This window comes from Cavia porcellus, unplaced genomic scaffold (genome assembly GCF_034190915.1).
Source record: "Cavia porcellus strain 051 isolate PalLab524CR breed Dunkin Hartley unplaced genomic scaffold, mCavPor4.1 scaffold_1, whole genome shotgun sequence".
NCBI classification, from domain to species: Eukaryota; Metazoa; Chordata; class Mammalia; order Rodentia; family Caviidae; genus Cavia; species Cavia porcellus.
This window is the reverse complement of record NW_026947484.1, coordinates 121,071,201-121,096,328: the sequence shown is the minus strand read 5'-3', so window position 1 is coordinate 121,096,328 and position 25,128 is coordinate 121,071,201. Positions and strand designations below refer to the sequence as shown.

Sequence of the window (25,128 nt, the reverse complement as noted above, 5' to 3'; positions counted from 1 at the left end):
TTAACCATACAAATCAGAAAAAAATAAAATAAAATGTAATATTAGGAAAGATAATAAACTGATAATTAAAAAATAATTCACTTTAGATGAAACCATTTCTTGAATTGTGATAAGAATCTTTGACTATCCTCTCATTTAATTTTGTCAATGAGACAAATTTATTCTCACTTTACAAATTTCTTTTAGAAAGATCAAGTAACTTGCTTGAAGCCCATATGCAAAGTAGGCAGCATGGATAGAATCTGAAACTCAGTCTGTAGCTGAAGCTTACTTGAAGCCACTATGGTGTTAAAAATAGCTACTAGAGGAGATGGTAAGAAATAAATGGGAGGGTAGTTTAAAAACGATTGTGGAAACTAGGGGATTTGAGATTCATTCTAAAGAAAATGGAGAATTACTAAATGTTTTATGAGTTATACTCTGACAAAATTAATCTGGCTCAGAGGCTTCTCCAGAGAAGATTATAAAACGAAATTAGGATGTAGCAACAGAAGACAGAAGATGCACTGTTGGAGGGCAGGACAGACAGACCAAGTCTCAGCGACTCATCTGGGTATTCTCAGGAGGAATGAAGAAAAACCCAGGACAGCTAAGCCTGGAGAACACGACTGCTAGGGACACTGTGATGGAAACTAAGAAGACAACTGTGTGAGGATATAGTGACGCTAAAGTGCGTCAGGTGAGGTTCATCTGGCAGACTGAGAGTTCAAAATCATCTGAATAAGTGCAGACATGAAGGAAATGGAAATATCCAGGATAAAAGAAATGCAGAAAATTAAGAGAGAGCAAAGATAGCTTTTTAGGGAATGAATGTATTTAGATGCTAAGAAGAAAAGCCAAAAAGACAAAAACCAAAACCAAGATCAAAACAAAAGAGAAAGAGCTGCTTACCTTCTAGTGGTCAGAAACCAGAGAGTGAAGGGAGGAAACGGGGACTGAGACACCCCTGTGCAGGTCAAGCCCCAGTGACCAGCCTCTTTTGACCAGACCCTGTGTCCTAAGACCTAATAGCAAGTTAGCGGCAGTGCCCCCATATTCTTTTTTTTGGTCTTTTTGAGACAGCCTCGCTATGCAGTTCTGGTTGGCTTTGTACCTTGTGCTCACTTTGTAGCCAGGCTAGTCTCAAACTTGCAAAGATCCTCCTGCCTCAGCCTTCTGAGTGCTGAGATTTATAGGCACGCACCACCATACCCGGCTGTCACATTCCACTTTTTACAAGCCCTGCCTCTGAGCATGTCAGCCTCTGTGGGCATATCTAGAACACAATAGCAACAGTGTCAAAAGCCATGGCCAGGTCAATCAAGAGAACCAAACGAAAGTCATGGGATCTGGAACAAGAAGAAATCTTGTTGAATGCTTTTTCAGATGGTGAGGACAAAAGCCAGAAAGCACGTGTAAACTAGACTAAGTAGGGTAGTCAAAATGTAAAAGGAATGAGGTAATTCTCATAGGAACTGTGTTCTGAAAAGAGAGGAGGCTTGAGTTACTACAGGAAGCAATTTTATTTTAGCATGGCTAAAAACCATCTCTGCAGCTTCAATAAGAAAGATCAAGTGGAATGCTAAGAAAGGGTATTACTGCAGCAAGGTCACACAGCAGGTCAGAAGTGGACTGATCACAGGTAAAAGGGATACGATCCCGGAAATGTGGAATATTCTTACTTTCCACAAACAAAAGGGAACAAGAGAAGTAAATGCAAATAATGAGAAATACTGCAACATGATGAAGAAATGAACATAGAAAGGTTTCACCACATAGACTCAACCTGGAGAGGAAGTAGAAGCAGGCAGAGTTGAGCTTTCTGTGATAACTTTTAAGCTAATGAAAACAAGATGCAGCATTCATGGGTACAGAAGTCCCCTGTGTTCTTATAAAAAAGTGTATATAGTTTATGCTGCTTGTCCATGAGTATTCTGAGTAATAAGACATAGATATGATTTCAAATGACTTGGAATTTGAAACATTAAGATAGATTTTGGCTGAATTATTACCTTTAGGAAAACATGTAACTCTGATGCTGTTTATCTGCTAATAATTTGTAGTGGTTGATACACTGTCAACTTGAGTTTAGAAGCTTAAGCAAAGTGACTCAGCAAGGGGCCAGGGGCTTCACTCTGTAAACATCCTGAGCCTGTACAAGAGAAGGGCTCTGAGATGGTGTGAGTGCTATACCCACCCTAGGGTGGGTGGCCTGCATACAGTATAGGGGAGGAAAAGAGGCTTATTTTCCCCCTTTTCTGAGTCTAGGCAATATGAACATTCTGTGTTCAATTCTTCATCATATTGTAGTATTTTTTATGATTTGCATTTACTTCTCCTGTTCCTTTTTGTTCCTCTTGTTGCTTTTGCCATATTCTGCCACCATGAACCGTTCCCCCTCTGCCATGTCACCCAGCCTTGGAGTCAACTGATTATGAACTGAGTCCTCTACAAACTGTGAGCTAAACAAACCTTTTCTTCTTTAATTTTGGCTGTTGGATATTTTGTCTCAGCAAAAAAGAAAAAAGTCACTAAGACAGAATTAGGACAGATGAAGTGAGAAACACATTTTTTTCCTCTGTCTTTTTGAGACAGGGTCTCACTATGCATTTCAGGCTGGATGACTTGCAGTTCAGGCCCACTTTGTAGCCCATGCTGACCCTGAACTCCCAACAATCCTCCTGCTTCAGCCTTCCCAGTGATGGAATTACAGGCATGTGCCCCCATGCCCAGCTCAAGAAACGGTTTTTGAAGTAACAGTCAAAAGTACCAATGTAGTAACAATTTTGTACTATAATGAAAACATTTCTCAAAATTATTATTATTATTTTGTCTTTTTTGAGATGGGGTCTCGCTATACAGTTCAGGCTGGCCTTGAGCTCACTTTGTAGCCCAGGCTGGTCTCAAATTCGCAATGATCTTCCACCTTAGCCTCCCAAGTGATAAAATTATTATTTTTGCAGCACTCACAAATGAAGTTAGTGTCTTTGCACTGAGCTATATCTTTAGCTTCTCTTTCTTTCTTTTTTTTTTTTCAAAGACAAAAAGTCTCACTAAGCTGCCCAAGTTGGGTTTTAAATTGTGATTCTTTTGCCTCAGCCTTCCAGAGTACTGAGATTAATGTGTGAGCCTGGCTTGAAAATTATTTCTTTGACATATCTTTGAATTAATTAACTCAAAAGGCCCGGGCTAAAGAGTTTTAGTTTTTGTATTTGTTCTGTGCTAACCATATCTAAAAATATCAGGTAAATTTTGAAAATCTAAGATTCTTCTACATGGATGTCTATAATAGCAAATCCTCAAGTTGAAATAAAGTACAATTTAATATGAAAGGAAGGTGAAAATTAAATGATATAATGTATTTTAAAGAGTGAGTGTTTCACATGTTACTGGCATTCTAGAGCTTTCATAAATGAATTCTGTCTTGGTTACTTTTCTCTTGTTGCTGAAACAAAATATCCAATGCCCAAAATTAAGGAAGGAAGGGTTTATTTCGCTCACAGTTTGTGGAGGTTTTGGTCCATAACCACCTGACTCCAAGACAGGGTGGTATGGCTGAGGAGCAACAGTTCCTGGCAGCTGAAGATAGCAAAAGCAGCAAGAGCAAAAAGAGAGGAGCCTTTCTGTCCTTTATACTGTATGCAGGCCACCCACCCTAGGGTGAGTGTAGCACTCATCCATAACCCCAGCATTGGACCATGAATCAATCACAAAGTCTAGAAGCCCACCCCCATGACTGTGTGATGCTTTGGGGGGACATCCAGACATAAACTATATCAAATTCTAAGGAAATTTCACTTTTCTAATACTTTTCTAATTACACACTACTTACGAAAATTAAATACCCTTAACAACTTACCTCTCAAGATGAACATAATGTCGGGAAAGAACATTTTTGACCAAAAACACAGTTTTTGCAGTAGTCTCTGGACCCATCAATTTGGCAAAATATAACTTTGCACGAAGGAAATATCCAACAGGCCATAGCCACTCCTAAAAAAGATCATTTAAAAGCAAAGGGGAAAAAAGAGCTATGAATATCTAAAATTATATTACTTTCAAAAGTTTAAACTGAAAAATCAGAGAAGAGAAATAAAATTCTTACAGGTCCTTGATGATAATTGAAACCTCTAGCAAGATTGTAGTTGTCATTGTCTAAGGCATTGTCATAAATTCCACAGTACACCATATCACTGCAAAATGATTAGAATTTAAGTTAAACAGAAGGTCAGATTCCATTTAAGAAGCATTAGAAACATTTCAAAAGTAAAGGCAAGAGAAATAATCAAATCATTTTGTCCTCCAACTTATAAAATATTCAGCATTAGTACATTATAATCTTAAATTAGGATGTAGTGAGTTCAGAGGATTTTAATAGTGTGTTTAGGAATGATTAGCAAATGCTTAATGGTTACTGTAAAACAGTATATAATATTCTGGTATCTTGCCTTTTAGGAGTTAGCATGACCACTAAATACTGGTTGGTTTAAAGTTAACTATTTCACTAAGTCTCTACTCTCTGTATAATAATTAAAATATCTATATAATTTTTGTTACCTTGTTTATGGAGTAAGGGTCTTGCTGTATTTCAGACTCGCCTTAAACTCACTCTGTAGCCCATGCTGGCCTCAAACTCAGAGTAATCCTTCTGCCTCTGGGATTACTGGCATGCGCTACTGTGACTGGCCTAATCATGTATTATTTTTATAGTCAGAAAAAAGCACTAGAAAATATTCAGGACATACTAGTTTTATTATTTATTTTTTTGAGGCAGAGTCTCACTGTGCAGTGTAGGTTGGCTCCAAACTCACATAGATTCTCCTATCTCAGCTTCCTGAGTCCTGGGATTATAGACATATGCCACTATGCCTGGCAGGACATATAAAGTTAAAAACTTTTGATTACTAGCCAGGAGTGGTAGTGCATGCCTGTAATCTCTGTATTAGACAGTTTGAGGTAGGAGGACTGTTGCAAGTTCAAAACTAGCTTGGGCTACAAAGTGAGCTCAAAGCCAGCCTGAACTGCATAGCAGGACTCTGTCTCAAGAAAAGACAAACAAACAAAATCTTTGATTAATGAACATAGGCAAACCAGAGGCATTTGGAACACTGATGCTTAATGAAGACAGAGATGTTTGAATGCAACAAGAGATGTTATTGGTAATGCAGACATTAATAGCTGATGTCAGTGGACTTTGATTAAATATAACATCAATAATATTTTTATATAGGATATTTTTCAACTTACTCTGGATCTAAGGTTTTCATGCCTAGGGGGCCCAGCAATTTTTTTTCTGCAATCTCCAAAGCTTTCCATGCTTTTCCTGCAGTAAAGAGCTCAGGGGCCTAGTAAACGTCAAAAACAAATACACCAGCTTTTTAAAACCATGAAATAATTAATTCTCATCCACATAAATTAATCACAAACTTGGAAAGTGAATAAAGATTACCTAAAAATACAGCATGAGCCAGAATTTGAGAGCAAATGCCTAATGAAATTTGAACCTGTAAGGCTGACTCGGAGGCACTACTTGTGGTTGAGAAAGGACGTTTATGTGTTTTCTTTCCTTATGCCACTCAAAGAACATATACCAGATCCCTAGAAAAGCTGTCTAAACTACAATGAAGGCAGAACTATTTAAAACATTTCATTTATTCTTTACAAGATTTTTAAGTATTTCCTTTAAGTATATCTGAGCCTGTTTTCTGTTTTATTTTGGTTTTGCTTTTGGGGTCATTTAATAGACTACTACAGAAGAACTTACATTTCAATAGCATGAATAGTTACTTACGGGGAAAGTGAGGAGTTGGCATCAATTTTAATAGCTGAACAAAACTCTGCATTAATTTTAATGATTAAATGAAATAAAATGCACACTGGGCCAAGGTACATTCATGTGCCTTTGTGTTTTTCACTATACTATGATTTATAATAATGTATTGAGTAAAAAAATTTTTTTTGGTGCTTGGGATAAATCTCAGGGCATTGTAGCATGCCAGGTAAGCAAGTGCTCTACCACTGAGCTATATTCCCAAGGGTTTAATAACCTTTTGATAAAATGGAAAAAGCTAGACAGGCATGGACTAATATAAGTATTTCTTTATTTTACTGCTTTTATAGATTATTGCTAGGCTAAGTGGACAATTCTTGGCTAAATGAACTAATTAGAGCAATGAAAAACACAAAAGTGAATTTAAGCTTTCATGGAAATTCACTAGCTCAGAGCTTTCCATCTGGAATCTCTCTTTTTGGTGGCGGTAAGGAGTGGTACTGGGAATTGAACTCAGGACCTTGCGCTTGCCAGAAAGGTGCTGTGCCTGGCCCTCCACCTGGTATCGCAAAGCACTAACTGTATGCAACACAGGCATCAGAGATACAGATGCCCTCAGCTCTCGGCAGTGGGGTGGGGGGGCTAACTGCAGCAGTTAAATCTCACACAAGCAGACTAATTCATTTAGTGCAGCGTGTTGTTCAAATGTCATTTTCTACAAAAACCATGATGTAAAGAAATATCAGGCAGCACACCATTAGTCATCATTTTCTTTTTTTTTTTTTTTTTTTTTTTTAGTCATCATTTTCTGTTTCTTGGTACTGAGTGTTACAGGTTAAAGATATTATGTATACCTTATTACTTAGATTATATAAAACTAGCATGTAATGTGTTTTACAGTTAGATGAATTTGAAAACAAGTAGGTATTATAGACCTAAGTAGGTCCTATCACACAATTTTATGAACTTTAAAAGTAACAAACTGCTCACCACGACCATTGCGATGGTAAAGTTCGGCCTGAGCTGGTAGTCACACCAAGGACTGGAAGCTCCGTAACTATCTTTGTAGATGCCCCGTTTGTGGACTAGATTTGGATGCTTCTCATTAGGGTCTGAAGGGTCTTCCGAAACATGAAACAGCTTTTCAAAGTTGTCTTGTATTTTCCTGTTCCACTCATCATATGAGACGGCTACAACTTTCCCTGAAAAATGGTAAGAGATGGAAGTTTAGACATTCAAAGCAATTTAAACATTAATTGAAGTCAAAGTCATCTTTAGTTTACTTATTTTTATCTATTAGGAGTAAAATACATTTTCTACTTTTTGAAAATGTGGCTAGTCTGAACTGGGATTGCTATAAATGAAAAATATTCATTGGATTTTGACGATTTATTCTCTCCCCAACAAAACATAAAATGAATTAGGAATAATTTTATATTACTTACATGTTTAACAATATTTCATATTGTTGTTACATTTTTAATATTATTTCATATTGTTAAATTTTTCATATAGCTAAATAAAATGCTGAATAAAATATCATAATTAACTTCACCTGTTTCTTTTTACTTTTTTCAAATGTGCATACTAGAAAATTTAAAATTATGTATGTGGCTTAAATACTTCCATTGGACAGTACTCTTCTAGAAAGAGATGTAAAAATTTAAAAAATTACTCACGGAAAAAGCTGAGCATGGTGGTACAAATCTACAATCCTAGCACTCAGGAGGCTGAGGCAGGAGAACTGCTGTGAGTTCAAGGCCAGCCTGGGGTACATCAACAGTTAAGGCCAGTTTCCCTCCAAAGGGAAACTTAACTTAAAAGAAAAAATGCTGGGCATGGTGGTTCATGCCTGTAATCCTACTACTTAGGAGGCTGAGGTAGGAGGACCCTCACAAATTTGAAACCAGCCTGAGTTACACAGTGAGTATAGGGCCATCCTGAACCATATACTGAGACCTTGTCTCAAAAAAATCACAGAAATGAAACTTGCTTATAGAAATACTGAGGAAAAATGAGCACAATAAGGTAACAACAATAGTACTTTTCTCATCTTAGTACAAATATAAAAATATGGTTAGTAACCAGGTCTGTTACCATTTCCATGCCAGCAAATTATTTTTCTTTCCTCTTACAATTTAAGATTTTCTAATACTAGCTGACTTGATCAAATGATAATGTAGGTTAAGCTTATAGAGAGTACATTAGAAATATCTTTGTAAACAAACAAACAGCTTACCGTGTCTTTTTATTCTAACTTCATGATAAGGAAAAATATTTTTTTTGGATAATTCCAGCAACCAGCGAACAGCAGATTTGGCAAGGCCTACAATTTCCACAGCAGACCCATCTCTAAAATTAAAAATAAATTTTATTCTATAAATAGAACTCACTTAAGCATTATTTAAAAAGGCATTCAGGCTGGGCTTGGTGGTGCATGCCTGTAATCTCAGAAGCTTGGGTAGTTGAGGCAGGAGGACTGCAAGTTGGATGCCAGCCTGGCAACTTAGAGAGACCTTAAAATAAAAAAAATGCTGGGGGCAGCCCAATGCAAAGGCTAGTACCACAACCCATAGTACCACACGCATGGGACAGGGACATGGCTCAACGGCACAGCACCTGCCTGGCAAGCATGAGGCTGTTAGTTTTGATCCATTGTATCAAAAAACAGAAAGAAAAGAAAAAGAAAAAGAAAGAAAGAAACAACAACAACAACCCCCCCCCACAAAAAACCTAGTAACTAACACACACACACACACACACACACAAAGGGCACTTACAACTAGTGTTATTATACAAATGACTGCCTACCAGAAAAATCTTCACTTTTAATGAGTAGATGGTATACCTTTATAAGCAATCTCATTTATTACTGTCTTGCCATTGTTTTTTTTAATTTAAATTACTTTATTTGTTAATATTAAGAAGAAAAGGTAAAACAAATTTTCACAACAAAATAATGAAAAAGTAACAATTATTGATAAATTACACATCATTATCTTTAGTCACTCAAGTACAAAATATGGGCATAAAAATTTCTTCAATCAATATTAGCACAAACTTTCCTATTCAGTGAACTAAGTGACACTAATGGTATAACTAACTTGCATTTTTTTCTCTTCCGTTCTGTCCTTTCTCTTTTCCCCTATCTTAGTTTCTTCTTTTTATTGAACAGTTTCCTCCCATTTCACAGTGACTATTGTATATTTTGAACCTTATGGTTTCACATATGTCACTGTGGTGTGATGTTTTTCAATCCTGCTGGGAAGATACACAGAAGGGGAATACCTGGGTTGAATGGGACCTCTAATCCTAATTTTTTGAGGAATCTCCACACTGATTTCCACCTATTTCGAACACCATTGTTTATTTTCCTAACATTTTTAGAGGCTCATTTGTAAGGAAAACAAAAAAATACAAAATCTAAACATGTATCCCCCAAAACACATTTGTAAAGGAATTTATGAAGTACGCAAAGATAGCAACTTTCTTCTTTGATATGGGAACCCAAGGCATCACACATGCTAGATAAGTCCTGGACCACTGAGCTACACTCCAATTCTTATAGCAACTATTAACTAGTCTTTGAATAACTTTAAATGAAAATACAATTTCAAATAAGAAAATAGCTTCTTAGCTTAATATAGCAGCAGAAGCTATTTGTTGACAGCTTCTGAAATCATAAAAAGACAAATGATAAATTCTGAGATAAATGACAAAAATTAGGGAGAAAAAGTTCAAGAAAGGAAATTTTGTAAAAGAACATTAGTCTGCAAAAGACACAGAAATGAGTTCAGTGTAAGAACGTGTCTTAACCTTTGGGTAATGAATTATACAACTCTTCTTTAAGGGGCTTTACTCAAACCATAACTTTCAGAAGAGAACAGACAGCTTTGCTTGATGCTTTATACCAAGAGGATTGTGTAGTTTTACAATGGGAAGTAGAGGGAAGCATGGAAAAGGAAGTGGGACAGAAGGAGGAAATTAGAGTATGACTGATTTAATATACAGAATTCATGGTTAATAGAATAAAAGATTCCACAATTGTGACTTTTCTTTAAAAAGAACATGGTAAATCAGAAGGGTATAATCATATAGCTACTATTAAAATAAAACTACCTTGGAGTGGCTGGGATTCCTCTGTTTCTAGCTCTGTCACTTTCTCCCATTTTATCCATCCACGTGCCACAATTGAAGCGATTTCCACCATAAACAAATCCTGTTTCTTCATCAACCCCTGCAGTTATATTAAAACCTAAAAAGTAAAAATTTACAAAATAAAATGTTTTATGGTAAACATGTATTATACAGTATGTACAAGTAAACATTTAAAGCATTTGTAAAAGTTTCAAGGGATATAACAACCAGGACAACTACTCTGAAGATCAATTTGGTAAGGATACCTTACAAGTTGAAGATGTGCATCTTCAGCCATGTAATAATTTATCTTTACATATACTACAGAGAAACTCCTATCTATATGCACATGTATATATGTGTAAGAATATTGAGGTGGATTAAAAACTGGTGGTCAACTTAATACCAGCTGAACTAAATCAGCATGGTGCTGAGTCGGGGGCTCCCCTGAGGACTGTTGCCAATATTAAAGGAGAACTGGAGAAGTTAGTATTGTTTGGTGCCGTTGGTTCTCCTGTTGTGGGTTCACCTGGAGGAGCCTACTGAGCTGCTTTCCTGATACGAACTTGGCTGTTCTCATCATCAGAGGTGCTTGGGACCTTGTTGCTGAGAATGGCTGTGCTTCACTTTGGGGAAGCTTTATTTTGAGCATTGCTTCCTCACTCTAGAGTGGACATGCTGTGCTGTTCAATCTCTAGAAGTTTGTTATGCTGGCTTCCTGATATGAACTTGGCTGTTCTCATTGTCAGAGGAGCTCGGGACCTTGTCACTGAGAATGACTGTGGTACTTTTCTGGGAAGGCCTGGTCCTTATTTTGAGTGTTGCTTCCTGGCTCCAGTGCAGAACCCTCAGCCTACTGACACAGATTCTTCATCCGGAAGGATCCACTGCTGACCTTGAGGCTTTCCCAGTGCAGATCCATGAAACAGATTTGCATGAGTCACTGTCATGGGCTCTATGCCTTCAGCTGGACTTGGGGGCACTGTGGTGGATTCTAGGTCTTCAGCTGAACTCATGCAGTATTATAGTATTATTCAGTATTATAGTATTATTATATAAATAATACTATAAATTATACATCCTGTATGTAATTGTTCTTGCAATCCCTGACTATAACAAATATTCATTTGTAACACTGTTTATATTAGGAAAATAAACAAACAAGTAGAGGAGTGAATGAACTTGGTGTCTATATACTGGGAAACTCTCATACAATCTAAAATTAACAAATGATTTGCATCAATCAAAACTGACACATTACCAAGACAAAATGATTAAACAAGTTGCAAAAGGATATGTATAATAAGAGATCTTTTTCTGTAAACTTAAAATGTAAATCCTAATACATACAACTATGCCTGCCTTTATGGCTATATCTAGTATTGTTACAGGCAGCTGAGCTAGTTAGAAATATTATAGGCAGTCAGACAGGGCTAGGCGCTCGAAGAAGCCAGCACAGAGGACCAGATGTCTGATGACCTTGGAGGGACTTGTGACCACCTTCTTCAGCTCCTGAGTAGCTGGGATTGCAAGTGTGTGCTGTTACACCCAGTGGGGTTAACCTTCCCATTTTTATATCTTGAGGCTTCACATACAAATATTTGTGATGTAAATGAATGACTGCGAGGTTTAATTTCACTGCCTCAGTACAGTTTTACCATGGAGTAGGGTGTTTACCTTCATCCTTCATGTTCCGATCTATCTGTGAGCCAGCATTTCTCTCTCGGAACTGTATGCCCTGCATATGTCTTTGCATAGTTTCTTGTATCACTTCAAATAGTGGTTGATCCTGTTGGAGACATCATGGATGTTACTTTTGTTAAAGTTACATTCTTCTTTATAGTTCCCCAAACCCAACAATAAAGTAATGTGAAAACATAAAACTTTTCTTTGGATTGGGTGGCTGAAGAATTGAGTTCTACTCATCAAATAATACAGTGTGGCATATGAATATTTAATGTGAGTAGTTTTAACTACTCAGATATTTGACATAAAATAATTTGTACAGTTGCTGAGACAGGAAAATAAATCTAATGAGCTTGTATAATTTTTGTCAGAGCAATAAATAATAAACCTAGCTTGTCATCTAGCATTTAAATTTTAATTTAGTGTAACTGATATTACTTATTTGCATACATAGTAATATGGATACATTATGTAAATTATGTATAAAAGTGATGCTCTTAAATTTGGGGATCTATAGTGACTTCAGAAATATCCTTCATAAATATATAGAGTAATTTTCTTTTCTTTTTTTTTTTTTTTTTTTGTCTTTTTCAGTACCAAGGATCGAACTCACGACTGCCTGCTTGCAAGGCAGGCACTTATGCCACTGAGCTAAATCCCCAGCCCCTAGAGTAATTTTCTTTATCCATATAACTAACAAATGTTACACTGGGATAATGTATAGGAAGCCATATAGTTATATATATTTTTATATTTTTATTATTATTATTATTATTTTGGTACCAGGGATTGAACTTGTGACTTTGTGCCTGCCAGGCAGGCACTATACTGCTGAGCTAAATCCCCAGCCCTGTATTTTTAAAAATAAGATGAAAATGGTCAGAAGCAAAATGTTTAGAGTCCTGTTATTTTATATTTCTTTCTTTTTTCATTTTTATCGGTACTGGGGATCGAACTCACGACCACCTGCTTGCAAGGCAGGTACTTATGCCGCTGAGCTAAATCCCCAGGCCCCTATATTTCATTTTTAAAACCCTAAATAAAATCAAAACACTTATAAAACTTCTGTTAGTAACTGTAAGTTATAAAACATTTTAAAAATGCTGTACAACTGTTTTTGATAAATTATGACAAAATTAGTTTGTACAAAATAAATACCTCCCTGATAACATGAGGGCATATTTATATAACTGAAATGTGTCAGCTGACAAGAGAAGACAGATTTTAAAAACTTATGGTCAAATTTTTCTGAGTCCTTCACAGAAGCAGCCAAAGTGTAATCATTCCTCACTGGGAAAAAAACCACTTGAAAATATTTATGCATTCTCCACTGTTCACATGATAAGCTCTGAATTCCCTAGATTGGTCATCAAGGCCTCTATACTCCACCATCTCTCACTCCTCTGCAGGTATCCTGCACAAAAAGCCAAATTATACTGCACAGTCTGCCCTAACCAGTGCTCGGATCCACTGTGTTTTGTTATCCTTTCCTCTTGATTACTTTTTCCTAACCTGCCTCATCTCTCTTGAAACCCTACTTACCATGCAAGGCTTGATTCAGCCTTGAATGAATCCTCAATGAAGGACTGAGCTCCTTTTCTTTCTTGTCTTTTTGAGACACGGTCTCACTATGTAGTTCAGGATGGCCTTGAGTTCACTTTGTAGCCAATGCTGGTCTCAAACTTGCACTGATCCCCCTGTCTCAGCCTCCCAAATGCTGGGATTACAGGTGTGTGCCACCAAACCTGGTGTTAGCTACTTTCGGAAGTTCTGAGACCCACCTACTAGCTCTTTTTTATGGGAGTACATGGCACTTTCTCACTTTGCAATGATTATGTTTATTTACACATTAATTCTTCTACCACGTTTCATGCTCTTTAGACACGGAGCAAATCTTAACTCTGCAGTCTCAGATAGTAAAGACATGTGCTAAATAAATGTTGGTATTTGAATAATTCTTAAGATTCAGATTCTTAGCTATATTTATTTTACATTAAATAACAGAAATCATATTTCAGGAAGGAATTATTTTTACCAGTGTACCAGCAGGCAAAGGAGCAGAATCATCTGTTGGATACATCCTGGACACTGGACACTTGAGAATGTCTAGACCGTTCGGGACGATCTTACAGTAATCCTGAATACACTGCAGCCACCACCACACAGCATCCCGGCAATTGTACCTGGCATAAACTCCTTCACCAAGGAGGTTGGGGATAAGACCATGCCTCAGAGTACCAGCGAATGCTAAAATAATGTTCCTAAAACAACAGAATTAAGTAATCATTTGAAATGGAAATGAACAGTTGAAGACAAAAAAATGGTCACTTTGATGACTTTATTTTGGATGCATTTTTTAACTTGCCCTTATTTCTTTTAAGCAGTGCTTCTTCTATCATATTACAATAGTATGATAGGAAAAGCACTGACTGAAAGTCGGAAATCCTGACTCCAGCTGTGGCCGCTTCCCTAACAATCTGTGTGACTTACTCTCTCTGGTAGAGTTTTTTCACCTGTGCAGTCAGGAATTGATTGATTTTTTAATGTCCCTCACAGCTCTAGATTCTACTTTTGAAATATACTGACTTCAAAATCTAAGTAACTATCAGACATGAACTTTATTATTTTAAAAAAGTAGTTATCAAGAGCAAAGCAAATACATAAGAAACAATAGACTGAAGTTGATCTGGAAAAACATGTTGAAAAACTGGTCAAAGATGATTTATCTTTTGAAGTATCATTCTACCATAATATACCAAATGAAAACTTAGCTTGCTAAGAAGGCCTGGAATTCTAGAAAGGCTATGAAATTACTACAAAACAAAAGGGTTGAGGTCTAAATCTTAGATTTGCCATCTGTATGACACTGGAAAAAGTCATTTAAGATGTCTAGCCCCCGGTGTGGTGATGGACGCCTATGATTCCAGCATTCAGGAGGCTGGGGGAGGAAGATCACTGTGAATTCAAAACCAGCCTGGGTTACAAAGAGAACTCAACGCCAGCCTCAACTACACAGGGAGACCCTGTCTCAAAAAAAAAACAGTCCTTAGTGATTTTTAGTTAGACCTTTCAGAAATTTTATTAATTCTGTGCATAAATTTAATGCCCATGTCTTAAATATTAAATAATTGTGCAGTATGAGAATTTTCATTTTTAAAGTATAGAAGTATCAATATGCGCAATGACACTCCAAATTAATACAAGGTTACAGTGTCACAACATTATCAGAACAGGGTCACACACGTGAAAGTTGAATAAAAAGACCTCTGATGGATGAACACCTACCCCCACAGAGGGAGGAAGCAGAATCGTTTGTGGTAGAGAGAGCTGTATGCCCTCTGAAATGTTTTTCAACATTTTCCCAACCAACCTTCCATTTGGTTACGGCTAGATGCCTGGGACTGCCGGCAGGAGAATGTGAATGGCACCCATGTGTAACTATAGTTGTACAGAAAACAGATATGTTTCCCCAGGCTCTCTTTTTCTTTCTGCTAACTAACTGAAGAGGATTTAGAGGCCTTACACAATGACAGATTCTCTAAGTGGAAGATATCTGTTATCCTTGAATCATTATAAGAAAAGCAGCCTGCTGAATTCCTGTCAGGAACTATAAACAAGAAATAAATTTTGTTTGTGCCAGGCATGATGCTGCTGCTGTAATCTCAGCACTCAGGAGACTGAGGCAGGAGGATCCCTGTGAGTTCAAGGTCAGCCTGGGCTCCCTAAGAATGTAAGACCTGAACTACATGTGACAAAATGTCTCAAAATGTTTTTTTGTTTGTGGAAGCTATTAGAATCTAAGAGTTTATAGCAGTTAGCTCCACCCTAAAAATTTACTATCCTTTGAGAATTCTCAAGATGTTTTTCTGTAAAGGGTCAGACAGTAAGTATTTTAGGCTTTGTAGTTCATAGTTTCTGACAGATATTCTTTCTGTCTCTATTATTTTGTTTGGTTGAGAGAAGGTCAAACTATGTAGTCCAAGCTGGCCTTAAATTTCCTATGTAGCTCCTAAGGGCAGCTTCAAACTCACAATTCCCTTTAACTTCCTAAATGTTGGAATTACAGGTGTATGCAACTGTGTCTAGCTATTTTCTTCTTCTTTTTAAAAGATGGTGCTATTTCTTATTTTTCTCAGAAGGGTCTTGCTGTGTAGCTTAGGCTAGTCTTCAACTCATAAAGCACAAGTTGCCCTCAAACTCATGGTGATTCTCTGTCTCAGCCTACTGAGAGCTGGGATTATAAGCATGTGTCATCATGCTCAGCTAAAAAAAGACTCTTTAAAAAGGTAAAATCTATTCTTTTTCTTACAGTTTCTACAATATAGGTGACAGGCCATAATTTGCTAGCCCATGATCTGGTTATACAAAAAAATTGTAATTTAAAAATTATGCTTTTAGGGGCTGGGGACTTAGCTCAGTGGCATAAGCGCCTGTCTGACAAACACAAGGTCATGAATTTGATCCCTGGTATCAAAAAAAAAAAGTATACTTTTAATAACTGTAGATTTAGGACTCAAAGTTACTCAAGCCTGTTTTATTTTTATTTCAGGAAACTCATTAAGAAAATTCCTAAGGGTCTTAAAAGACAGTAAGTCTGTGCCTGTGCTTTTCACCTGCAAACTGTGTATTCACACAGCAAGAGGGCAGCATATTTGGGCTTCATGCACAAGTAAGCAGTCACCTTCTAACACAGCCTGCCCGAGAGGTAACCTGACAGGAATACACATCCTGGGTCAAACATCCTGAAGAAACCCTCAGGACTGCATACATATCCCCAGATCAACCCTCTCTGAAGGACCTACACTCTGTTCTCTGAGTGCCTCATCAATTTCTTTATGCTTCTTGCCAACACGTTTTGAAAACTCCTTGCCTGGGTCTGATGTCAGCAAACTTACAAACTACCCCATGGACAGGGAATGCGCAGGCTCCCCATCTCCACTCTGGAACCCTCTTGGGCACCAGCCAGTGACACATACAAGTGGGAAGTGAAAGCCCACACAACAATCATAATCTAGCATTTATAGAATCTTCAGCTTGGGGCAGACACTTATTTAACTGCATGAGCTCATTTAATGCTCACACAGCTCAATAAGCAAATACCACAACCATTTTACAGAAAGCTTGAAGAGAGGAAGTGACTTGTCACTTGGAATGAGAAGCTTGCACCATGACCCAAAAGCCTAATTCTTAACTATGATACTGTGTGGAATGATGATAATCTGTTTCCTGCTTCCTCATCAGTCATTTTGGGAACACTTGGGGGAAGAATCAAACGTATTCCTAAATTTTGGTAGCCCTCCCCCACAACTATAACTTAAGACAATTTAAAAAAGGTCATACATTAGTATAGCAGGGAAGAATGAAATTCCTCTTGTTTGTTCATTCTTTGAGAGGGGATCTTGCTGTGTAGTTCTGGCTGGCCTTGAACTTACTATGTAGCCGAGGCTAGCTTTGAGCTCACAGGAGTTGAAGATTTAGCTCAGTAGCACAAGTACCTGCCTGGCAAATGTGAAGTTGTGAGTTTATTCCTGGTATCAAAAAAAAAAAAAAAAAAAAAAAAAAAAAAAAAAAAAGAAAAGAAAAAGAAAAAGAAACAACAACAAAAAACTCACAGCAATCCTTCTGCATCAGCCTCCCAAGTGCCACCACACCTGGCTGTAATTCCTTTTAAATGTCCATTCAGACATTTCAATTTATTTATTTATTGAGACAGGGTCTTGCTATATATTCTAGGTTGGCCTCAAACTTATGGCAATCCTCCTGACTCAGCTTCCTGAGTGCTGGATTAGAGGTATGCACTACCACATACAGCTGATACTTTAATTTTAAAATGACAAGAAAAAAAAACTGTAGGCATTTAAAGAGGAAAATGTCAGTTATTACTCTGATGGCATCAAAATAACTATCAGATACAGTAAATGCTTTTTTGTTAAAAGTTTTAACCTGCAGAACTGTGCTTTCAAACTTTACACTCAGGCTGCTGCTGATTACCTAGAAACCTTGTGAAGGCAAGTTTCTGCCTCCCACCCCTGCTCAGCCCTCCTCAAAGTTTAGATTCAGGGGGTTTGCATAAAGACCAAGGATTTGCATTTCTAACAAATGCTCAGATTATGGTGACAGTCTTGCTTTGTGGACAACAGATTGAGAGGCACTGCTAAAGAACTTTGCTATCTCCCAGAAATTTGTTATATTGTTAAGGCACAGGAAAACATCGTTTTTAGTCTAGAAAACATAGAACTGTTGTAAGGCCTGAAAACAAATAAAGGAAAACTTGAATTATCCTTCTGTAAGATTCAAAGAGCCAGCACTGCCTTTATTAGACAAGGCATAAAATAGTTACAAAATTTTGTTTCAATAATACATTTCAATAATACATTTGCAACCTCTGAATGAAGATAACCTAACCTTTATATGAAAGACCAGAATTTAGTAACTTCAAAGATGTTTTCCTCCTTTAAAATTATCTTCTATGATCTTATTAAATGAATATATGAAAAATAAAACAAAAAACACCGAAGGAAAACAGCTCTCAAATGTTGCTGATAATACATAGATAAGAAAGTTTGAAGAACATGTAAAGAACACTGCAACTTTTTAGATCTCTTACCTGGCCTCTAAGTAGCGTCCAGTAACCAGCAAAAGACCTCTAAGTGCAATAAAAGTATCCCTTCCCCAACAGCGGAAAAGACCAGCAGAAAAATGAGGTAAGCCTAACAAAACACAACAAAACAGTATGGTTATCATAACATATGTAAACCTATGAATAACGTTAGTACAGAACAGTCACTCTAAACCTAGGGTAAAAGGACAGGTTACAAGGAATTGGCAAGCCCTTTTAGATTATCTGCAACACTTGTTTACGCTTAGATTAACTTTTATGGAATGAGGTTCTATATATGATTCTTAAAGAGATTAAGCACAAGGAGATTAAGTATGAGTTGCTGAGGTTTTACCTCTTTCTTTTTTGTGGTGCTAAGAATCAAACCCAGAGTGTTACATGCTAGGCAAGCACTCTGCCACTGGGCTATACACCCTTAGCCTTGAGGACCTGTGCTAGAAAGGGATATGTCACTGAATTGAGTTGGGGGGAGGGGGGAAGGGGAAGAGAAAGAGGAGGAGGAAAAGAAGAACTACTACAATAAAATTTTAAATTACATCAGTTAGGGGTCGACAATGGTACATACATTGTGCACTGTCATCCCAAATCATTCACCCAGAGTACTAGACATCTGCATTCAATTATGCTAGTGGTACCAGCACCAATCTTTCCCTTCAGCGAACTCAGAGAAATCAGTCGTATAATTATTTTAACTATTTTTTATATACATATACATATATACATGTTTTCCAGCTTCTTACACTAATGAAACAATATGATGTTTACACATTACACTAAAAATTTATTACTAAATTTTCCATTAATTTAAAACGACTTAGTGTTAAACTGTACATAATATATAGTTTTTATCAATTAAAATTAACTTTAAAAAGTGTTACATTTTCATAGGAACAGCTTTTATAGCTGAAAACAAGGATTATACATACACAGCTTTTATAGCTGAAAATAAGGTCTATACATACAAAACAAGGACTATACAAATAAATAATGCAAACATTCCAAGTAACTGCCACATTTATGTACGAGGCAAAAAAGGATGATTAATGATAAAAAACTTCTAAAACTTTATATTTATTTATTTATTCGTACTGGGGATTAAACTCATGACCAGGCAGACGCTGTGCCGCTGAACTACATCCCCACCCTAAAATTTTACTTTTAGATTGAGTTTGATGATCCTCTTTCCCCATGCTGGGGAGTCAACCCAGGGCTTTGCTCATGCTAATTAAGTACTGTATTCTGCTTATCTCCTACCTGTTTGCTGAATGAATCTTCACAGTAGAAAATAAGACCCATGATGATAAAAACTTTATCTGCCTTGCTCACAATGTACATTTATTCACTGAAAATCATAACTGGCATATTATATATCTCTATAAATACTTGTTGAATGGGTAAGAGACTAATGCTAAAATATAAATTCAGAAGTGGAAGAATAACTAAAATAAGAATTTTAGCATTGCTAAGTATATTTCACAGTTTCCGTTTCTGTTAATTGGAGCCTTTACAGGGAAATTAGATATTAGTTTCCACAATTAAGAAAGAGCAGAACTAAAGGCAACACTAGATTGTTTTCTGTTATTTCCCCCAATACACTATGTATTATATATAGTTGGTAGTCGGTAACTTCAGTGATGAGGACAATGACAGTATCCAACAATTACATAATACCCTGCACAGACTTCTTCCTAGTACTTTAGCCCTCTTATCTTCTTATATGCAACATGTGTATAGATAAATTTGAGGGTAGGTTTGAACGGATATGCCCTAAAATATACACAGTCTCTCTTTGTTGAAAAGTAAAAGCTATAGAACCTCTAGCACTGGTAAGCGGATATATTTATACCAACTTATCTGTAAATCTCAGAAGAGTCCTAATTTTTGCCAGTGTTAGTTAGGCAAAACACATGGGATACTAGAAGCAAACACCAAAGTATCTATTTATATTTATTTGTTGTACCTGATATATATATGTAGCAAATATTATAATTCATGCTAATACAATTTATAAATAAATGGATATATTTTGGTGGTGTTTAACAACAGCAGTATATAACCTAAAAGATTAAGATAACTGTTTTATATAATAGGCTTTTTTGGTACCAGGTATCGACCTTGCACTTGCAGGCAGGCATTGTGCTGCTAAGCTATATCCCTGGCCCTGTAATAGGTTTTCATTCATTCACTCATTCATTTATTTTTAGGCTTTTAAAAAGGACACTCTAAACCCCAAATTTGTCGCATCTGTTTTTCTCCTACAATGGACCAGTTCACTTTTAGGAGCATTGGATAGACTCACATGGGAGTAACTGGTACTAGGAAGAAACCAATCAAGTGAAAATGTGAAACACAATTATAAAATTAAAAGTTTTGATTTCATGTTTTTATTAAGTTTTTTAAAATTTAAGTTTTAAATTTTTTGTGGAGTTGGGGATTAAGCCTAGGATCTCATGCATACTATGTAAGTATTCTACCAATGAATTGTATCCTCAAATCTAAAACCAAGTTTTTATATTTTTATGACCACTCTAAGTGAAAAGGTAATTTCTATCTTAATTGTTGGGTACTAAGAAGTCCTTCATCTGATCTAAACATCTGATGTAACTTTAAAGAAATTTAAGTTTAACAGAAGGTACCATATACATAATATTACTTTATTCTTGTAATTTTTACTTATTAGTTTAGAAAGCTCTAAATTTCAGTGGCTACAAACACTAAGTACTTTCTAGAAACGTACTGGAAATTTATAAAAAAAATAAGTCTGTTCTTTATCCTATTTTGCTTATTTGATAAACATTTTAAATCTACTGGTAGGAAAGGATGCCAATAAATTTGGCTGAAAGCATCTGACAGCAATTAGTATCTAAATAATAAAAACTTATTCAACATTTGTTTTATGTACTGCAACTTGCACAATACGTTTAAATGATAATGTAGTAATTGCAACTGTTTTTTTTTTTGGGGGGGAACAGGGTAAGAAATATAAAGAGGGCAAGGGATTTAGCTTGGTGGCAAAGTGCCTGCCCAGCAAGTGCAAGGTCCTGAGTTAAATTCCTGGTAGAAAAAAAAAATAAGAAAAGGCAATATAACGAAAAGGTAGTAAACTATATTTGGTTTCACAAAATATGAAATGTCAACAGTTGGAAAAACATACCTACAGAATTAGCCAATCAAAACATACCTAAAGAATTAGCCAATCAAAATAGAAAAGAAGGTACCATGTGTGGGCTGACTGGGGAAGAACCAGATGCCAGCCCTCTCCTGTGAGCTGGTGCCATTTGCAGACTGCAGGGGAGAACAAGAAGACAACAAGAAGCTAAGACCTCTGGTGAGTCAGCACCATGTACAGGCTGACTAGGGGACAGCCATACACCAGCTCCTTCTGGTGCGTGTGTAGGGAGACAAGAAGAGCCAACATCTACCCTGCTACCCAAAAAGTGAATGGCTGATCTGGAGAAACACAGGCTATGGTGATAGCTATTGAGGTAAAATACAACTTAATGCTTGTAGTGTTTAGTGATTCACTGACTTCTGCAGGCCTAAAGCCAGTAGTCTGATCATCTACTTAGAGGATAACAATACCCAATGTAGCATCTATGGGGGATCTCCTTCTGAAGTGGCGGCTATTGTTAATTCTCTATTATCTTGTTTTGAAATCCTGTATCATTCTCATTGTTTTGTTTTATTAGGTTTTATTCTTTTTTACTTTGTTTGATTTTGTTGTGTCTGATAATATGGGCAGCTATTTCGAGGACAACAAGATATATTATGGTAGCCATTTTGGATTTACTATTGTCTTGTTTTGAAGTCCTGTATTGCGTTTATTGTTTTGTTTTTATTGGTTCTATTCTGTTTCTGTTTTTTTTTTTTTTTTTTTTTTTTTTCCATTTCAGTATGTCTGAAGGTCTGGGCAGCTATTTGGAAGACAACAAGCAGCATTAATGGTAACCACTGTTGATTTCCTATTATCGTGTTTTGAAATCCTGTGTCACTTATACTGTCTTGTTTTAATCGGCTTTATTCTGTTTTAATTTGCTTGGTTTTATTCTAAAATAAAGTTAAAAATAAAAGAAAAAAAGAAAAACAAAATAGAAAAGACACAGGAATGCCTGGTGTACAGCTATAATTAAATACGAAGTGTTATTTTTATAAGTATCTACGAAATTTTGCTAAGCAATAATATAAAATGTTAAATAACATTATGAATTAAAAAATAATTTCCTCATGGCTATTCCCTTTAAATGTTACTGCCTTACACATCATAACCTTTTTCCAGATCCCTTACCTGCAGCCAGAGAAGCACAACACTGCTCCTTTTCTTTTGTGATCTCATTTACCCTGTGTGGCACATCCCAAAGTGAAGGAGACAGAAGGGGCAGACAAGGGAATTTTCCTACTCCACACATCTGAACTGACCCCAATGAAAGGTGTTTTACAAATGTTGAACCATTCTGAACAAAGCTGTAACAAAAGTGACGGAATTAAAATTATTATTCTAGAAATACAAAACTTTTTAGCACTTTTTATTATTTTTGGGTTTTTCCCTTCAAATTTCTCTATACAAATATGTGAAAATTTAGCAATATAGTTTAAACCAAAAGTTGAATTTGACAAGATTTCGAAACTGCTTTCATGTCCTCATTATTTCAGCTAGCTTTAAGCTCAAAGCCTGTTATAAAACAAATGATAGGGCTGAAATTTCATTTTTTCTGAAATGATACCCAAATCAATTTAGTGGCTCCCACAGGTACACTTCAATTTGTGGTTTCATTTTAGGAAATTTCATCACAAAAGGCAATTCTGATTAATAAAAATAGCAAAATAAATTCTCTTTTAAATGAAAATAAAAATACTTCCAGGCAGCTGAGACAGGAGGGCTGCTGTGAGTTGAAGACCAGCCTGGGCTACCCAGTGAATTCAAGGAGAGGCTGACTACAGAGTGAGAACTTGTCTCAAACAAACAATAAAGAAAAAAAGCTAAGAAAAGAACAAAACTCTATATGTATATATTATAAAATTCTTATCAATTAAGTTTTCTTTTCTTTGGTACCAGGAATCAAACTCAAGACCTTTTGCTTGCCAGGTAGGCACTGTGCTACCGAGCTCTATCGTAGGCCTTCTCAGTTAACTTTAACAAATTAGTGAATAAACAGGAACAAGTGATATAAAACAACTTTTTTTTTTTTGGTGACAATGTCTCCTATGTAGCGCAGAGTGGCCTCAATCTCACAGTGATCCTCTTGCCTCAGCTTCCCAAGTGCTGAGATTACAGGCATGTGCCACCATGTTTTACTGGTTTTATGGAATTGATTTTTTCCCTCACTTTTAGAGACAGGATCTTGTCATATACGTCAGGCTAGTCTCAAATGTGCTAAGGAGCACAAGCTGGTCTCAAACTCGCTGGCCTTGAACTGGAGATCCTGTTGCCTCAGCCCCCAAGTACCAGGATTACAAATATGCACGATATACCCAGCTTTGGAACAGATTTTTTTTTTTAATCGGTACCGGGGATTGAACAACTCACAACTGCCTGCTTGTAAGGCAGGCACTTAAGCTGCTGAGCTAAATCCCCAGCCCCGGAACAGATTTTTAATATGTAAATTTGTTTTAGTATGCTCCAGAATAGAGGATACTAATAAACCTATGATTTAAAAACTTTTTAAATCTACAATCTGTGACAATTCTTCATGCTCTGGTCTTTTAAGAGTATGTATAAAGTAACTCAGTACTAATTTTCTATATAAACATGCCTATTTACTTAAGCTTTTTTGGATATACCTTGACATCTGCTTCCATGCTATATCCAGAAGAGTGGTATATACACCAATTAATATTGCATCAAAATAACATGGGATAAGATATCGTGGAATCTGCTTCAGGTAGAAGAACATAGCCTGTAACCATTTGCCGACCTGTTACAAAAATAATTTTAAAACTTAATTTGGTGTGTCTACAGTCTAGGGATATTTTAAGAGGTGAATCTAAACATGTAACTTTTAACAAAATTTTTATTTATTTGAACTGAAAGGTGATATAAGGAAGAAAATGGTTCAAAAAACACATAACTATTACACAAATATAGTTCTTACAGTGGTCTTAGTTACTTGGATTAGAATATAGCTCTACTTACTTCAGCAATATTTCCTGATCGTGAAATAAGCCGGCCACTGACATAGTCAATCATCCAATCTCCGGATCTCAAATTATCACAAAAAGGATGCCCCAAATCATTCTTTGGTCTAATTTCTGCCAATACAGACATTAATCCTGAAAATGCAAAGATAAAGCATGCTACCTTATTGGCAGTCAGTGATCCCATTACTTCCCAAGATCAAGGCTGTGACAGTCTAACGATTTGGGGTGAACACCGAGGCACAAGGGCCTCCGAGTCCACAGTGACAGGTATCAGGGTTGGAGATAAGTGTGGGAGTACTGGTTTGAGCCAGGACACGAAGACATCCTTTTTCTTTTTTATCGGTACCGGGGATCGAACTCATGACCACCTGCTTGCCAGGTAGGTGCTTATGCCGCTGAGCTAAATCCCCAGCCCCACAAAGACATCCTTAAGAGGACTCTGCCAAAGAGCCAGAACTTCTGGCACTAGTTTTATTTTTATTTATTTGCATTTTAATGTTATAATACATTCCAAGGCAGCTGGTGCAGCTTTTCTGCCTTAAGATATTAAGAAGAAAAAATATTTTTCAGCCTGTATCTTTTCATGTTAAAAATTCATTACTATTTAAGCAAGTCATACAAATATGAGAGCAACAATCTGTGTAATGATATCCAACTTTTCACAAAAACTACTGGACATAAATGGACAGGTGGACACTAATACAACCTACTGTGTTGTACTGTATTAGACCTTAACACTCTATTGTTATAATTAGTTCAATCACACAAAAAATTAATAAAGAAATATCAGTTAGGGGCTGGG

At 36.5% G+C, this 25,128-nt stretch overlaps 1 protein-coding gene across 3 annotated transcripts in view; it reads right to left on the bottom strand.

Moving 5' to 3' along the window:
- The window catches only part of Agl (amylo-alpha-1, 6-glucosidase, 4-alpha-glucanotransferase), a 69,054-nt gene that overhangs the window by 4,117 nt on the left and 39,809 nt on the right, over positions 1-25,128 (bottom strand). For all 3 annotated transcript variants that reach the window (XM_003479171.5, XM_013142992.3, XM_013142991.3), the window contains exons 22-33: positions 24,322-24,458; positions 23,970-24,103; positions 22,477-22,652; positions 18,180-18,282; positions 13,608-13,833; positions 11,564-11,675; positions 9,869-10,004; positions 7,989-8,101; positions 6,740-6,951; positions 5,227-5,324; positions 4,085-4,172; positions 3,839-3,972 (exon numbers count right to left, since the gene is read on the bottom strand). In XM_003479171.5, the coding sequence (XP_003479219.1) occupies positions 3,839-3,972; positions 4,085-4,172; positions 5,227-5,324; positions 6,740-6,951; positions 7,989-8,101; positions 9,869-10,004; positions 11,564-11,675; positions 13,608-13,833; positions 18,180-18,282; positions 22,477-22,652; positions 23,970-24,103; positions 24,322-24,458 (1,669 nt within the window). The remainder of the gene's footprint in view (positions 1-3,838; positions 3,973-4,084; positions 4,173-5,226; positions 5,325-6,739; positions 6,952-7,988; positions 8,102-9,868; positions 10,005-11,563; positions 11,676-13,607; positions 13,834-18,179; positions 18,283-22,476; positions 22,653-23,969; positions 24,104-24,321; positions 24,459-25,128) is intronic.